Source organism: Portunus trituberculatus, chromosome 7 (assembly GCF_017591435.1).
Source record: "Portunus trituberculatus isolate SZX2019 chromosome 7, ASM1759143v1, whole genome shotgun sequence".
Classification (NCBI taxonomy): Eukaryota; Metazoa; Arthropoda; class Malacostraca; order Decapoda; family Portunidae; genus Portunus; species Portunus trituberculatus.
The window spans coordinates 82,501-100,168 of record NC_059261.1 but is presented as its reverse complement, the minus strand read 5'-3'; the positions used below and the strand labels follow the sequence as shown (position 1 = coordinate 100,168).

At 38.9% G+C, this 17,668-nt stretch overlaps 2 protein-coding genes across 2 annotated transcripts in view; one reads left to right on the top strand and one right to left on the bottom strand.

Annotated features, from left to right (window-relative positions):
• Nucleotides 1-7,796: 7,796 nt before the first annotated feature.
• Nucleotides 7,797-8,417, bottom strand: LOC123519220 (protein ZBED8-like). The gene has a single exon (XM_045280338.1). It carries the CDS (start codon nt 8,415-8,417, stop codon nt 7,797-7,799), a length of 621 nt encoding a protein of 206 aa, XP_045136273.1.
• A 149-nt stretch (nt 8,418-8,566) lies between these two features.
• The window catches only part of LOC123519208, a 20,686-nt gene continuing 11,584 nt past the window's right edge, over nt 8,567-17,668 (top strand). The window contains exons 1-2 of the mRNA XM_045280331.1: nt 8,567-8,938; nt 9,138-9,498. Coding sequence (XP_045136266.1) covers nt 8,761-8,938; nt 9,138-9,498 — 539 coding nt within the window. The 5' untranslated portion in view covers nt 8,567-8,760. The remainder of the gene's footprint in view (nt 8,939-9,137; nt 9,499-17,668) is intronic.

Genomic DNA, 17,668 nt, shown 5'->3' with positions numbered 1-17,668 from the left:
AAGATGCAATTGGGTAGTGATATGGGCCATCATAATATGGGTACCACTATAAATAAAATTGCCTACACCACTAATGGTGGAAGCTGAACAACGCTTCCAATACTCTTTAAAGGAAACCTACAGGTGCTATAGACCACATCATATAAAGAAAGATAGGGTGGAATCTAAAGTTTTTCGTCGCATTAACTCCTCTACTCTGATTGACTTTCTGCAGCCTCTATCTCACCGTCGAAGTGTTGCATCTCTTTCTATCTTTTATCGCTTTTTTTCATGCTAACTGTTCTACTGATCTTGCTAACTGCATGTTTCCCCTCCTCCTGCGCCCTCACTGCACAAGGTTTTCTTCTTCCTCTCACCCCTATTCTGTCCAACTCTCTAACAGAAGAGTTAGCCAGTACTCTCAAATCATTCTTACCTTTCACTTATGAATTCTGGGACTACCTCATCTGCATTTCCATCTTCCTAAGACTTGACTTCTTTTAAGAAGGAGGTTTCAAGACATTTGTCTTGAACCTGCACTTTCAACAGACCTTTTTTTAATGACTTGTTGCCTTTTTGCGTAAAACACACACACACACACACACACACACACACACACACATATATATATATATATATATATATATATATATATATATATATATATATATATATATATATATATATATTGTACGGTTGAACCATGCGCTGTTCCGAGGGGTCTCCAAGTGCACGGGTTCAAATCTTGTCCATGGTCTGAGTGTAAAGGTTGGGCAAGGGTTTCCTAGTGCGTGGGCAAACGTTTAGATAGGAGGTACCCCAAAAAATATCCCCTTTAGCCCATAGATTCCACTAAAAAGCCCATAAGGTATAAAAAAAAAAAAAAAATATATATATATATATATATATATATATATATATATATATATATATATATATATATATATATATATATATATATAAATAAATAAATAAATAAATATATATATATATATATATATATATATATATATATATATATATATATATATATATATATATATATGTGTGTGTGTGTGTGTGTGTGTGTGTGTGTGTGTGTGTGTGTGTGTGTGTGTGTGTGTGTGTGTGTGTTTTGCTAGTGTAGCCAGGGAGTAAATTTCCTGTCTTGCAGACAATGTTAAAGGAGAGAGCAACCTCAGCATTATCAAGTTTTTTGCTGTTTCTTTTCTACTTGTCTAATTATTTGTTTCTCTTGAACAGTAGGAGCCTCGATGAGCTGACCAAAGTAGATTTTGTAGCAACGTTTCGTTCCTCTTCAGTGAAAATCTTCAGGCAGAATGTGTCAAAAGTTTGCCTGGTACGGCTTATATATCCTGTGAGTAGATCAGATATAAGGTGGCCGTGATTTGGCGAAACCTGATTGCTTGGTTCACTTCGTGGTTTGGTGCGGTGGAGGCAGCGATGTGATTGTCTTAAAAGAAATTAAGTCGTAGGAAGATGGAAATACAGAAGCAGGTCGGGAGTTCCTGAGTTTACCAGTGAAAGAGAGTACTGGTTAACTCTTGCATTAGAGGATTGGACAGAATAGGGAAGAGAAGAAGAAGAAAGCCTTGTGCAGCGAGGCCGCAGAAGGGGAGGCATCCAGTTAGCAAGATCAGTTGAACAGTTACCATGAAAATAACGATAAAAAATAGAGAGATATACAACCTTTCTGCGGTGAGAAAGAGGCTGAAGACAGTCAGTCAGAGGAAGGGAGTTGATGAGACGAAAAGCTTTTGATTCCACCCAATCTAATAAAGCTGTATGAGTTGAATCCCCACAAACGTGCGAATAGTACTCCATACAAGGACGGATAGTGCCCTTGTACAGAGTTAGCAGTTGGAGGGGCGAGAAAAACTGGCGGAGACGCCACAGAACGCCTAACTTCACAAAAAACTGTTTTAACAAGGGATGATATGTGAAGTTTCCTGTTAAGATTATGAGTAAAGACAGACCGAGGATATTTAGTGTGGAAGTAGGAGTTAGTTGAGTGTTATTTGGGGATAGTTGTCTCGAAGGTTCTGTCGAGTTAATAGATGAAGGAATTGAGTTTTTGAGGCATTGAAAACTACTAAATTTTATCTGTCCCAATCGGAAAACTTAGAGATATCAGAAGTCGGACGTTCTGTGGCGTCCCTGCGTGATCTGTTGACTTCCTGAAGGGTTGCTCGTCTTTGAAAAGACGTGGAAAGATGTAGAGAGTGGTATCATTAACGTAGGAGTAGATAGGGCAAGAAGTTTGGTAAAGAAGGTCGTTAATGAATAATAGAGAGTGGATGATACGGCAGAACCCTGAGGAACACCACTGTTAATAGATTTAGGAGATAAACAGTGGCCGTCTACAACGGCTGCAATAGAACGTTCGGAAAGGAAACTTGAGATAAAGTTGCAAAGAGAAGGATAGAAACCATAGGAGGGCAGTTTGGACATCAAAGCTTTGTGCCAGACTCTATCAAAAGCTTTTGATATGTCTGACACGACAGCAAAAGTTTCATCGAAATCTTTATAAAGAAAATTGCCAAAATTCAGTAAGGAAAGCCAGATCACCAGTAGAGCGAACTTGAAGGAAGCCATACTAGCGATCAGATAGAAGATTGTGAAATGACAAATGTTTAAGAATCTTTCTATTGAGAATAGATTCAAAACCTTTAGACAAGCAAGAAATTATAGCTTTAGGACGGTAGTTTGAGAGATTAAAACGGTCACCCTTTTTAAGAACAGACTGAATGTATGCAAACTTTTGGGAAGAAGGAAAGGTAGAAGTTGATAGGCATAGTTGAAAGACTTTGGCAGGGCAAGGAGCAAGCATGGAAGCACAATTTTGAGAACAATAGGAGGGACCCCATCAGGTCCATAAACCTTCCGAGCGTTTAGGCCAGCGAGGACATGGGAAACATCATTATAAAATGCTACGTAAGAGGTAAATACACTGATTAAGTTTCAAACTTCGATGAATTTGACGGCCATCACAGTAATATTACGTGCTTCATCAGTCAGTCAGTGAATCAGTCTCTCTCTCTCTCTCTCTCTCTCTCTCTCTCTCTCTCTCTCTCTCTCTCTCTCTCCGGTAAAGACATAATATTATTTAGCAATAGTGTTATAAAGGCTGGAGCTATGGTTATAAAGAGAAGGAAATTATTTCTTAATCGCTAGCAGCTACTTAAAAATAACTGTTCCGGTAATATATATATATATATATATATATATATATATATATATATATATATATATATATATATATATATATATATATATATATATATATATATATATATATATAATCGGTATCGGACCTGAAAAAACATATCAGTCGATATCATATATATATATATATATATATATATATATATATATATATATATATATATATATATATATATATATATATATATATATATATATATTAGAGATCGACTGGTATGTTTTTCAGGTCCGATACCGATACCGATTACTAATAGTCAAGGAGGCCGATAACAAATATATATATATATATATATATATAGAGAGAGAGAGAGAGAGAGAGAGAGAGAGAGAGAGAGAGAGAGAGAGAGAGAGAGAGAGAGAGAGAGAGAGAGAGAAATAAACATGTTTTATTTGCCTTATAAGTTTATTAACACGAGAGAATAATAGTAGAAGGAGAGAATAGGAGGTGGGGGCGGGTGGAAGAGCATGGGAGAAATCTTCATAAGTCACCCCGGAAAATATTTCTATGAAGTTGCTCGCTAGGAACACTTGGCAGCACCGCCGCTGTCCTCCAAACTTAAACCCACACCACAACTTGTTATCCACCGTGTGTGTATTTTCACCGTGTGTGTAAGCATTGTACATGCACAGCTTTCACTGCTGATTTGTTGTTACTGTGGCTCTGCTTGTAGCCAATCAGATGGTGCTGTGGGTGGGACAATGCTGGAGACAGAGTAATGACAGCAAGAAAAATACGAACATAGAAAGAAAAAAGCTTCTCTCGCCTTACTTTCCCTCCCAAACATTTTGTCTTTGGCTTTCAACACGTTACTGACCTGAAAAAGCACATGTTGCTGAGGCAGCGACGCGCGGCATCTCATTTTTCAGGTGAAGGAAACACTTAGAAACACAAGACAAACATAAGCATCGTAGCAACCCATGAGCAACGTGACTGTGTTTACATTCCCGTGTATGAAAAGGCGCGAGAATAAAAGTATGGTCCATATCACACACTTCATGGGTCCGTGCACATTACGAATAGGGATCTTCATAAAGATTTTGACAAGGCTAGGTAAAACAATATATATATATATATATATATATATATATATATATATATATATATATATATATATATATATATATATATCATAGACTCTGTATAATAAATATACAATGCTTTCAACAGGAGGTAGACATTGGACTTGGACCTTTCGCTATGAGCCCATCTCGAGCCACAGTTGTGGAATTCACCTCGCCAGTGCAAGTAATTGCCGTCAGGGTGCTTGCTGGTCGCGGCAATCTTGAGATAGATCCTTGGGGCTTTCTTCTATCCCTAGGTCCAATGGTGTGGGCGGCAACTATATTCACTCTTTTGCTATTACCTATCATACAGTCAATTCTATCCTATATTTACTTTCGTGGGAATGTGGACAAGAATCACTGGATCGTTATGCAGCTGGATATTTTCGGAATACTGGTTCAAGAAGGTAAGATATTTTATCTTCGTATGCAACATGCACATCCCCCTTCTCTCTCTCTCTCTCTCTCTCTCTCGATTTGTGTGTGTGTGTGTGTGTGTGTGTGTGTGTGTGTGTGTGCGTGTGTGTGTGTCTGTGTGTTTATGCAAGAGTGAGAACTGCGAAGGGCAACAAAATATTAGAATAAAAAGGCCCACTGGAACTGCAGTCTCCTTAAAAAATAGAAATAATTATCTGAAAGCCATGGACAAATGTCTTGACACCTCTCTCTTAAAAGAAGTCAAGTCCTAGGAAGATGGAAATACAAAAGCACTTAGGGAGCTCCAGATATTACCAGTGAAAGGTACGAATGATTGAGAATACTGGTTAACTCTTGTATTTGAGGGTTGAATAGAGCAGGGAAGAGAAGAAGAAAGCCTTGTACAGCGAGGCCGCAGAAGGGGATGCATACAGTTAACAAGATCAATAGAGCAGTTATCATGAAAATAGTGATAAAAGATAGAGAGGGATGCAACATACAGCTGTATGATTGGAATCTCCCCAAACATGCGAAGAGTTCTCCATACATGAACGAATAAGGCCCTTGTACAGAGTTAACAGTTGGAAGGGCGAGAAAAACTGGCGAAGACGCTGCAGAGTGCCTAACTTTATAGAAGCTGTTTCAATAAGAGATGATATATGAAGTTTCCAGTTAAAATTATGAGTAAAGGACAGACCGAGGTTATTTATTCAGTGTGGAAAAGGGAGCCAGTGAAGTGTCACTGAAGAGACGGGATATTTGTCTGGAAGGTTGTCTCAAGTTGATAGATGGAGGAATTGAGTTTTGGAGGCAATAAAAAGTTTCCTCTGCTCCAATCAAAAATCTTAGAGAGATCAGAAATCATGCTTTCTGTGGCGTCCTTGCGTGAACTGTTGACCTCCTGAAGGTTTGGTCGTCGCTGAAAGGACGTGGAAAGATGTAGGGTGGCATCATCGGCGTAGGAGTGGATAGGGCAAGAAGTTTGGTTAAGAAGGTCATTAATGAACAATAAAAAGAGAGTGGGTGATAGGACAGAACCCTGAGGAACACCAATGTTAATAGATTAAATTTTAGGAGATCAGTGGCCGTCTACCACGGCTGGAATAGAACGGTCGGAAAGGAAACTTGAGATAAAGTTGCAGAGAGAAGGAGGGCAGTTTGGAAATCAAAGCTGACTGCCAGACTATCAAAAGATATGTCTGACGCGACAGCAAAAGTTTCACCGAAATATCAGTAAGGAAAGCCAGATTAACAATAGCCATACTGGTGATCAGATAGATTGTGAAGTGACAGATGTTTAGGAATCTTCATATTTAGGATAGATACAAAAACATTAGACAAGCAAGAGATTAAAGCTAAAGGACGGTAGTTTGAGGAATTAGAACAATCACCCTTTTAAGGAACAGGCTGAATGTAGGCAAACTTCCAGCAAGAAAGAAAGATAGAAGTCGATAAACATAGTTGAAAGAGTTTGGCCAGGCAAGGTGCAAGCACGAAAGCACAGTTTTTGACAACAATAGAAGGGACCCCATTAGGTCCAAAGCCTTCCGAGGGCATGGAATATATCATTACGAAGAATTTTGATTGAAGACATGAAATACTCGTAGTCAGAGGGAGAGGGAGGGTCAAACCCAGAATCATTTAAGGTTGAGTTTACCAACAAGAAGAGTTAATTTTTTTTAAAGAAAGAAGAGATGGCGGCAGTGGTGCCATTATAATTAAATAAATGTGGGAAAGATGAATGTTACGTTCACCGGTTAAACTGGTAAGATTGGCATCGGAGAGCCGGTGAACAATAACAATAAAAAAAACACTGCAGGTTCAACTGGTGAGGAAATGCAAAAGGGGTCACTTTAAAAAGCTATTTTAATAACCCATAATGAAATTGACATATATAACAAGAAACATTAAACACAGATATATAACATGAAACAGAGGAAAATGACATACACATATACATATAACACAGTAATAAATACAACAATAAAGAACCCAACTTAATACCTAACAATAATCCTAATCCTATATAAAGGCAATGTGGAAAGCACGGACGAGGGAAGTGATACTTATGCGGTGTCGCAGTGGTGAAATGCTGGGTGATGGTTGATCCCACGGTAGACCCAAGAGGCGTTGTGTTCACTGGTTGAGGCTTGGATCTCAACTCCCAATCCAGAAAACCAAGAGCTGGCTCAACACTTTCGGTTGAGTCGAAAGGGGCCGCGTGAATCCAACTTCGGGACAGTAGCGGGGCTTCATGAAACGGTGACGTGGAAGGTTCACGAGACGGTGACGTGGAAGGTTCACGAGACGGTGACGTGGAAGGGAGGCGGAGAGGTGGCGAACGAGGTAACAAGCGGAGGAGGTGATGGTAGTAATGCATGTTACGGGCGGGCCGTAACATTTCCTCCCCCCTAAGACCTCCGTAATGGGCTCATGAAGGAGGTGAGACAGGAGATCTTGATAAGGCGTCGGCGATGATGTTGTCCACCCCACCACCAGACACAGCACCTCGCAAAGGAAGAACCTGCAGAAGCTTGAAGCGCACATCGGAGGAGACGATGACGAGGAGGCGATACACGAGCCAGACAGCGGTGATGGTGGTGAGAGAGACCAGCCAGAACCAGATGAAAATGTAGATCTTCTCGTTGATGATGTTAACCGCCAGCACACACATGGTGTCGTGGGTCTCGATGGTTCCCGAAGGGCCGAACTTCCTGAAGGTGCACTTGGTGACTCTGGGGAAGATGCGTGTCATGGGATCGATGCGCTTCTCGGGGTCCATGTCAGGGAAGTTGATGACCTCCGTGCCGTAGGTGAGGAAGGTGCCGCCCAGGAACAGGTCGGTGAAGTAGATGTTGCCCTCCAAGTCCTGAGTTATGTAATTTATAGCCCTCTGGAAGATGGCGGGAGCATTAGACAATCCAAAGGGTATCACTGTGTATTGGTATAGTCCGAAGGGGGTGATGAAGGCGGATATTATTTGGGCCTCGTCCGAGAGGAGAATCTGGTAGTAACCTTTAAGTAAGTTTATAGTGGTTACAAATTTGGCTACTCCTATACTATCTATAAGGTCGTCTATCAAGGGCAATGGGAAGGAGTCTGGCACCGTCACTTTATTTAATTTCCTGTCCCAGTGCATTTCCTTTGCTCAGCCACCTCACATTGTTGTGCAGTAGCAGGTCATTGGCATTTGCCTCAACATCTGCCAGGAATTCTCTCAGGAGGCGATGCTGAAGGGATGAGGATGCCCTAAGGAAGTTGATGAGTTTCATCACTGTGTTCATTACTTCAGCAAAATGTTGTGATAGAGTGGCACACAGAACAGTCTGATGGATGAGACAGTGGTATGCAAGAAGATCTGGGTTGTCCTCTTTCATCCGGGACACAGCCCCCCTCTCTTTTCCAATCATGGCAGGAGCACCATCTGTGGTGACAGAGACAACCTGCTTCAGATCTATGCCCCTCTTCCTCAGCATCTCTTTTATTGCTGCATATATGTCCTCTCCTCTTGTGTGTGTTTCCAGTGGTGTTACACCCAGCAGGTCCTCACAGATCTCCTTCTTATCTTTGTTACAAAATCTCACATACACCAAAAGCTGGGCATTATCAGTAACATCTGTAGACTCATCAATGGCCAAAGATATGCATGGTGCACTCTGAATTGCAGCATCAAGCTGTGCCAGTACATCATCTGCTAATATTTCAGATTTTCTAGTTGCTGTTGAAGCTGACATCGGGATTTGTTTGATTTTTCACACATGTCGTCCTTTTGTTTTCCCTCAAACAGTGTCTCAGCAACAGCGTTTAAGCACTCCTTCACTACTGTCCCATCACTAAAAGTTTTTATGTTGCCCCAAAATCCACGATACCTTTAGTGAGCATTCGTTTGCACGTTGCTGGGCTGTAAATGTATGCGTGATGAGTCGGGTCGATCTGTCATACTGGGCTTGCAGTTCGGTTATTTTGCGTGCCCTCAGCTCAGACTTCAAGGGATAACTTTGCTCAAATGAGCTGTGCTTAGATTCGTAGTGGCGCTTCACGTTGCCACTTTTAATTAGTGCCACGCTTTCGGAGCAGATGAGGCACACTGGTTTGGAGCTGCTTGCAGGAAGAATGAACAAAAATTTCTCTGTCCATTCCTCTTTGAAACAACGGTTTTCCGCATCAACTTTGCGTCTTTTGGAGCAAGCCATGCTCTCATCTGTCTCTTCCTCTCTGCTGTGGTGCACTGAGAGCGCAAGGTCAAGGCAGCACCGTGCACTGTTGCCAGATTGTCGTACTCAGAGCATAGTATTTACCGGTTTCTGACGCTTAACTATTGCCAAGAAACATCAGGAATAAACTATTTTAACGATAATTATAAGTGAATCTCCTTACTGAGGTCCACGAGACAGTTTTTGGGTCGGAAGCCGGTGAATATAAGAGGCTGAGTAAGACAGTCTGGCAACGTTGGCAGCACGCTCGAACGCTCTCCACCCCCACACTATACACTGCCCGCGTGTCGCCTGCTGGCTGCCACCGTCCACCACCTCGTCACCATGGTGAAAGGTGCATGCCACCCAGATACCCACCACGCCCTTTGGTCATACCTACCACCCTGCATATTAGCTTGACCTTCCTACTGCAGGAAATTGAGAGTGTTCACGCTCTCACTGGCCTGTTGACACCCGCCAGCGTTGCACGGCGCCCCGCCACCCGCCACACCCTCCCTCCCCGCAGTCACCCGGCCGCAGATTGGTCACGGGTCCGGACAGAACCATCGCTCGGTCCGGATCCGGACCGGGGTCCGCCATTTGGTGATGCCTACTGTAGTCGGTGCAAAATCGACTACTACCATCTAACTTAGATGTTAACAGGCAGGGAGAAGCCCAGGGGGATATACTAGGTTCTGCAAGGTGATGACAGAGCAGATAGTCTACCTCTTTTTTCATCAAGTCTCTTTTAATGGGTGAAATGCGATAGGCTGGTTGTCTTATAGGCTTGATGTCATTAGATATTAATGTTATGTCATGTTGAATAGTATTACAAACTCCTGGAAGGTCACCTGTGATTTCAGAAAAGTCTAGCAATAACTTCTTAAGAACAGACTGTTGTGAAGGTGTTAAGGAAAGAAACACCTCATCAAGGTTGGACATGATTTGGCTGTTTGAGGGGCGTCCTTTAGGTGACAAGAAGAGGAATTCGATGTCGGACTCTTCCTCGGGGCACAGGACCAGACTCCTTCCCTACCAGACATACAGGTACAGTGCGAGACAAGTCGTCCTCTGGTTCTCTGGAGTGGTAAGGTTTCATTAGATTAATATGAACTAGTTGGGAATCCTTACGACGGTCAGGAGTGTGGACCACATAATTTAATGGACTTAGTTTTGAGCCACAACATAAGGTCCCATGAACTTACTGTGAAGAGCATTGCCTGGAGTGGGGAGAAAAGTAAAACCTTGTCTCCTGGTTTGAAACTTCTCATGACAGATTTGGGAAGAGAATTCTGTTGCATTTTAGTTTGAGATTTGAGGAAGTTTGATTTAGCAAAGATCTGACTTCACTGATTTTATTCTTAAGGTTACTGATGTAGTCAGACACACTGGGGCTTGAAGGAGTATTTTGAGTAAACCATTGATCCTTTAATATTTTGAGAGGCCCCCTGATCTGTCTACCATAGAGTAATTCAAAGGGAGTAACCTAAAGAATCTTGAGGAGATTCTCTTAAAGCGAAGAGAAGGAAAAAAATACTTTCATCCCAGTCTCCTTGATGCTCCAAGCAATACTTCTTCATCATGGATTTTAATGTTTGGTGAAACCGCTCCAGACAGCCTTGGGATTAGGGGTGGTAAGCCGAGGAGGTAACATGGTCGATGTTTAGCTCATTCACTATCTGTTGGAAAAAATGGCTAGTGAAATTGCTACCCTTGTCAGACTGAATTTGTTTTGGAATTCCTACCGAGGTGAAAAATGTATTAGATGTTTTACAATGGTCTTTGATGTGATGTTCTTAAGAGGGAATGCTTCAGGGTACCTGGTAGTGGGATCCATGAGGGTTAACAAATACTGATTCCCTCGTTTGGTTTTGGGTAAGGGCCCTACGCAGTCTAGAATGATCTTTTCGAAGGGCTCCGTCTGAACTGGAATAGGCGTCAGAGGAGCTGGCACAAGGCGTTCGTTAGGCTTACCCACAATTTGACATATGTGACATGTTTTTACATAGTGTGACACATCCTTTTTCATTCCTGGCCAAAAAATGTTGAAGAGCCTTCTTGTAGGTTTTTGGATGCCTAGATGACCTGACAATCCATCATGAGCTAGTTCTATAATGGCTGGTCTTACAGACAAGGGATGACAACTTGATGTGTTTCTGACCAGGTGTCTAGTTGTTTCAGTTCAGGAGGTCTGTAGGCACGCATCAGGACTCCTTCCTGATAATAAAAACAAGGCAATTTAGACATATCCTTTGTCTCACTGGCAACATGTCTGATCTTAGCCAAAGTGAGATCCTGTTCCTGAGCATTAATCAAATTCTCCTTTGAAATGATGTTATTATACAAGTTGTCAGTAGAGGCAATCATTGGTGGAGGAGGTGATGAAAGGGCAGGGACTTGGACTGAGACCTGGTGACTGCACACACTGGGAAGAAGTGAGGGATGTTTCGTCCAGGGTCTTAGTGGGACTTTCTGTTAAGGGAGAATCAAGAACAATTAAGTTTGGAACAGCCAAGTTACCCGCAAGATCATTACCCAGTACAAGATGTACCCCGGTACTGGCAGTTCACCAGGTTTAATGGCTACCTCAACCTCTCCTGAAATGAACGGGCACTGTAAGCTAATATTAGCCAAGGGATAGGAGAGCTGTGATTCGAGACCTGTAAGGATCACCTTCTCCCAGTGAAAGCCTGTTTGATGTTAGGGATGACATCTTCCCTTAAGATGGATTGGGCAGCACCTGTATCACGCAGAACCTTGATATTTATTGCCTTGTCTTTACCATCAGTCAGGGACACTTTACCTTGATACATGTACGAGTCATAAAGTTCTAGAGGAGAGTTGACAGGGTTAGCTAGGGCCACTGGTTTCTTGTTCTCAAATGTGTTAGGTCTAGGGGCCACAAAAGAAAATTGACGTTGAGAACCCTTGCAATTTGGGTGTCTACATTTCTGGATCGTGTGACCTGGCTTCTTACAGTATGTACACCAGGGGGAATTATATGCATTTGGCGAGAATCCGGTTGGCTTACCACCCGCGCCCCAAAACCTTCCCCAAAGGAGGACCTAACATTAGACAGTGAACCACGACCTCTACTACCCAGGGATCCCATCAACAAAGCAAACGCATCAGCCACTTTAGCGGCAGACATAAGATCACTCTCTCCCGTTCTTCCACATGCCTCAGAATATTAAAGGTAACTTGTTCTTCCATTCTTCCAGGACCATTAGATTGAGCAACTCCGAAAAGGTGGTAATGTTAAGGGCGGCTAACCATTTCTTAAATTGTCTTAGTTTCTCACTAGCGAATTCAACATAGGTGTGAGACTCTGGTTTCACATACTTTCGAAACTGTTGTCTGTATCCATCAGAAGTGATAGAGTAGGCGTCTAGAATGTTACCTTTGATCTCTTCATATTCTACCTCATCACTAAGGCCGTTGTATACCCTATAAGCTTTTCCTACTAGCTTAGGGACAAGGAGAGACACCCACTGATCCTTGGGCCATTTATTCCTATTAGCAATGCTCTCAAAAGCGCGAAATGACCCGTCAACATCAGATTCATCAAAAGGGGGAACTAGCGGAGCAGCTGTAGCAGGATTAAAGCTTGCTAACTGTTTCTTTATATCTATTTCTTCCCTCTAAACTTAGCGTCATTTCGTAGGGCTAACTCCTGAATTTCTAACTCTTTCTCCTGCCTTCTAAGTTGTAACTGAAATTCTCTCTCTTCTTTTCTGCCTGTAGTTGCATTTGTTTTCCTGTAGTTCTCTCTCTTCTTTTCTGCCTGTAGTTGCATTTCTTTTGCTTCTTTTTCTGCCTGTAGTTGCATTTGTTTTCATGCATCCGGTATTCTAGTTTAAGCTTCTCAATTTCCCATTGACTTATCCTACTCTTATCCTGTTCTTCCTGGGGACTGTGTATTATAGTCCTCGTAGAGGCTGACATGGGAGTTAACTCTTCTATGGCATTTCCTAGCAACTGACCTTCTTGCACTAGATGTTCAACAACTACATTCTTAATGACCTCTTTAGTCATCTGAGACGTGATGGGAACATCAAAATGTTTAGCGATGGTCTTCCATTGGTCCTTCTTTATATTAGCATCTTTAAGTTGTTCCAGAGAAGGGTCGGCACAAAAATCTTCAACGTTAAACTGAGCGGAAGCCATATTAAATAGATGTTAAACCACAACAAAAAAAAATGATAAGCGAATTACTTAAGTGAGGAACTTGGCAGAGTGATAATAAAGGCAACCTTGGAAATTACCTAGATTATACTTAAGTAAACACTTATGAGTACAATCACTAATGAGGGGTAAACTAGAGAGTTACGGCATTAAGAGGGATCCGGATTACTCTAGTTACGAGACTTGAGAGTGAGGAGCGAATTGTACTGAGACTTGTTATTGATAAGGAGGCGGATTAGTCTGAGAGACTAGTTAAAATGGCCGATTCTAACTAGCGAGAAAAATGATCCGCGAAGTGAGGGGATTGAGGGTTCGCATGAACATATGATGATCCCAACACTTGGATAACACTTATTACACACCTGCCTATGTGCAAAAATAGAGATAAGTGCTATCGGTGAACACGCCTTTCTACCTGGTTTCCTGCTCTACCACTGCTATGCGATACCAATGAAAGTCACGAAGCACGTTTAACCCAAAAGGAGCCACTTGATCGCACAAAGGTAAATTTAAACCACACGCAGAGTAAGTCACAGAAAAAAACACATCAGAGTCACAACACCACAGAAACACAAGCAATCACAGAAAAAAAGTCACTGGAAAAATGGAACACTGAACATGGGTTATAATGGTCCTGTCACGGTCGCCAATTGTTACGTTCACCGGTTAAACTGGTAAGATTGGCATCGGAGAGCCGGTGAACAATAACAATAAAAAAAAACACTGCAGGTTCAACTGGTGAGGAAATGCAAAAGGGGGTCACTTTAAAAAGCTATTTTAATAACCCATAATGAAATTGACACATATATAACAAGAAACATGAAACACAGATATATAACATGAAACACAGGAAAATGACATACACATATACATATAACACAGTAATAAATACAACAATAAAGAACCCAACTTAATACCTAACAATAATCCTAATCCTATATAGAGGCAATGTGGAAAACACGGACGAGGGAAGTGATACTTATGCGGTGTCGCAGTGGTGAAATGCTGGGTGATGGTTGATCCCACGGTAGACCCAAGAGGCGTTGTGTTCACTGGTTGAGGCTTGGATCTCAACTCCCAATCCAGAAAACCAAGAGCTGGCTCAACACTTTCGGTTGAGTCGAAAGGGGCCGCGTGAATCCAACTTCGGGACAGTAGCGGGGCTTCATGAAACGGTGACGTGGAAGGTTCACGAGACGGTGACGTGGAAGGGGAGGCGGAGAGGTGGCGAACGAGGTAACAAGCGGAGGAGGTGATGGTAGTAATGCATGTTACGGGCAGGCCGTAACAATGAAGAAGTGAAGTTATTGGGGATGTTTTGGGCCAGATGCCAGAAGTGTCGAGGAGAATTTGAGTTTGATAGATTTTGACTTTTCTACTTATGAAGAAGTGTTTGGCAAATTGAAGAACATACTTGGCATGATTCCAGCAGAAATATAAAGTGCGTGAGATTCAGAAATATTGCATATCTTTCTATCTTTCATCGCTATTTTCATGGAAACTGTTCTACTGATCTGGTTAACTGCATGCCTCCCCTCCTCCTGCGGCCTCGTTGCACACGGCTTTCTTCTTCCTCTCATCCCTATTGTATCCAACTCTCCAACGCAAAAGTTAACCTGTACGCTCAATCATTCATACCTTTCACTGATATACTCTGGAACTCCCTTCCTGCATCTGTATTTCCGACTTCCTACGAGTTGTCTTCATTTAAGAGGGAGGTATCGAGGCATTTGCTCCCTAATTTTGGTTGACGCTTTTTCATATTTTTAGAAAGCGAGCACTCAAATCTCAAATGGGCCATTTTTTAATGGATCTTTTTTTATTTCCCTTGGTTGGCTCTCTTTCCTACATAAAAAAAAAACCCGTCATACGGGTAGGCAGGCCCCTCTGGTCCTTTAGCAACCGAAGGAATTGCATGTTCGGAGAACCCAGCAGAAACGAATCGGGATCGTGGGAAGAGGGCCGCCCGTGCCTAGAGCCTCGACCCCGACCCCTACCTCTAACTCAGAACATAATCAATTGGGAAAAAAAATAATAAGCGAAGCACATACACTCTATAAAGATCCAAAGAAATTCTGGCAAAACATGAAGCAACTAAAAGGTAACACATCAAATCAAACACAGTGTCTAATACAAGATAACAAAAAGATATATGAAGAAACAAACAAAGAAAAAATTTTTAAGAAAATCTGGAGTAATGTCTTCACAATAAGCCCATCAGAAGATTTGTTGTTCGATGAAGAGAACGAATTTAACACATACATCAACAACAACATAGTACAAATATTTCCCTACCATCACGGAAACACAAATAACCTAAATAACAACAACTACTTAACATCCCAGATCACAATACAGAATGTGAAAAATATTATAAAGCAAAAAAAAGGATACACAAAAACAGATAAAACCATTCTACAGAATCTACCTGATAAATTTTCAGAAATATTCACAAAACTTCTTAACATATCACTAGTAATGTGGTATTTCCCAGACGTATTCAAACACTCTAAATTAAAGTTGATACCTAAATCAAACAAACCAACAATTGTTTAAAATAAAAGCAAAGAACCAATTAAAAATTAAAAAATTTTAACTTTAAACACAAACAACCAAAAAACACACCAAACAACAACAAACCACCAAACAAAAAAAAACAAAAACCAATTAAAAAAAAAAATTATATTATTTATTAAAATTAATTAAAAATTAATTTATTAAAAATATATAAAAATTATTTAATAAAAATTAAATTTTTTTTTCAAATTATTATTTTTTAAAAAAACAAATTTAAATTTTTTGTCATGGTTTAAAAAAAGGAAACTTTGCCCAAAAAAAAGGGTTTCCCAAGGTTTAAAAATAATTTTTTGGGGGAAAATTAAAATTAATTTTAAAATCAAAATACACCAACTTTTAATTGGAAAAATTTTTTAAAAAAATTTACAAATTGCATTGTTTAAAAAATTTATTTATTTTTTTAATTTTCATAAAAATTTAAATAAATCCTCTTGTAATATTCAATTTTAAAAAATAAAAAAGTTGCTTTTTTAATTTGTAGTGTGAGAAAAGCGTTAAATTTTTAATTGTTACACGTTTTAATTTTAAACAAAAATTGGGCTATTTTTTTCAAAAAAAAAAATAACGAACCAAAAACAACCCAAAACCAATACTTTTTTTTGGTTTTTTTAAAAATAAAATCTAATATAAAATAACTATTTTTAAAAGTTGTTTTAAAGACAAAAAAAATTTAAAACTTTCCTTTTATCATTTATTTTCTTTTTTAAAAAAAAAAAAAAAGGGAATTTTCCTTTCCTTTCCAAATTTTTTTTACCCCTAATTTTCACCCCAAACCCAAACCAAACCCACCCAAAAAAACCCAAAACAAAATTTGGGGTTTCAGATAACCCCAATTTAAAAAAGGCAAAGGAAACAAAATTGGGGTTTTTACCACCAAAAAAAACCCCCCACCCCCCAAAAAAATTTTTTAAAAAATTTTTTTTTTTCTTAAAATAAAAAAAATTATAATTTTTATATATATATATATATTATATATATATATATAAAAATATATATATATATATATATATTATTATATAAATATATATTTTTTAAATATTTTTTTAATTATTAATTTTAATTAATTAATATTTTATATTAATATATAAATTTAAATAAAAATATTTTTTAAAAGGTTTTCCAAATGGAATTTTGAATCCCTTTTTAAATTTGAAAGGGGTTTTTTGTTTTTTAAAACCATCTTAAACAAAATAGGGGGCCAAAATTAAAAAAAAGGAACGCCAATTTATTAATTTTTAATTTTAAAATTAATAAAATTTAATATTAATTTTGGGGTTTTGGGGTTTGGGTTTTTTGGTTTTTTGTGTGGGGGTTTTTGGGTTGAAAAAAGGGAAGTATTTATTTTACATTTACTTAAAGAGGAGGGAAAAATTTTCAATTTATTTTTTAAAAAAAATTGAAAAAAAATTTTAAATTTTTTTTTTTTTTTTGGGTTTTCCCCTTTTTTTTTTTTTTCCCCAAATTTACATGAGGAAAAGGCGGAATTTTTAAAAGTCATAAAAAAAAAAAAACAAACAAATTGGTAACAATAATAATTTGGAAATAAAAATAAAAAAAAAAATTAATTAAAAATAATACATGTAACTTTGGACCGTTGGTTCAGTTTTTCTAAAGTGTAATTTAAAGTTTTAAAATGTTACAAATAAATAAAAGTTATAATATTATTTTAATTAAATTTTTAATAAAAATTTAACTATTATTTTATTAATAATTTTTTACTTAAAAAAATCAAAATAATAAATTTATTACTTTTTAAATAAAATTAATAACCAAAGAAAATTCAAAATGAATTTTATTTCCTTGTTTTCCAAATTGTTTTTTTTTTTTTTTTTTTAAAAAAAATATTCACATGACTTGACATACAGAAAAGTCACAAAAAATTTAATATAAAAAAATTATTTAAAAATTTTTAATAAAAAAATATAAAATTGGTTTTTTTTTGGTGGGGTTTGGTGTGTTTTTTTGGTTTTACAAATTATTTTTTAGAGTTAAGTTTAACATTTTTTGGGTTTTGTAAGGTTTCATTAAAT

Coding starts and splice junctions, on each gene's coding strand:
- LOC123519220 (XM_045280338.1), bottom strand. CDS start 8,417: ATGTCAGCTTCAACAGCAACTAGAAAATCTGAAATATTAGCAGATGAT.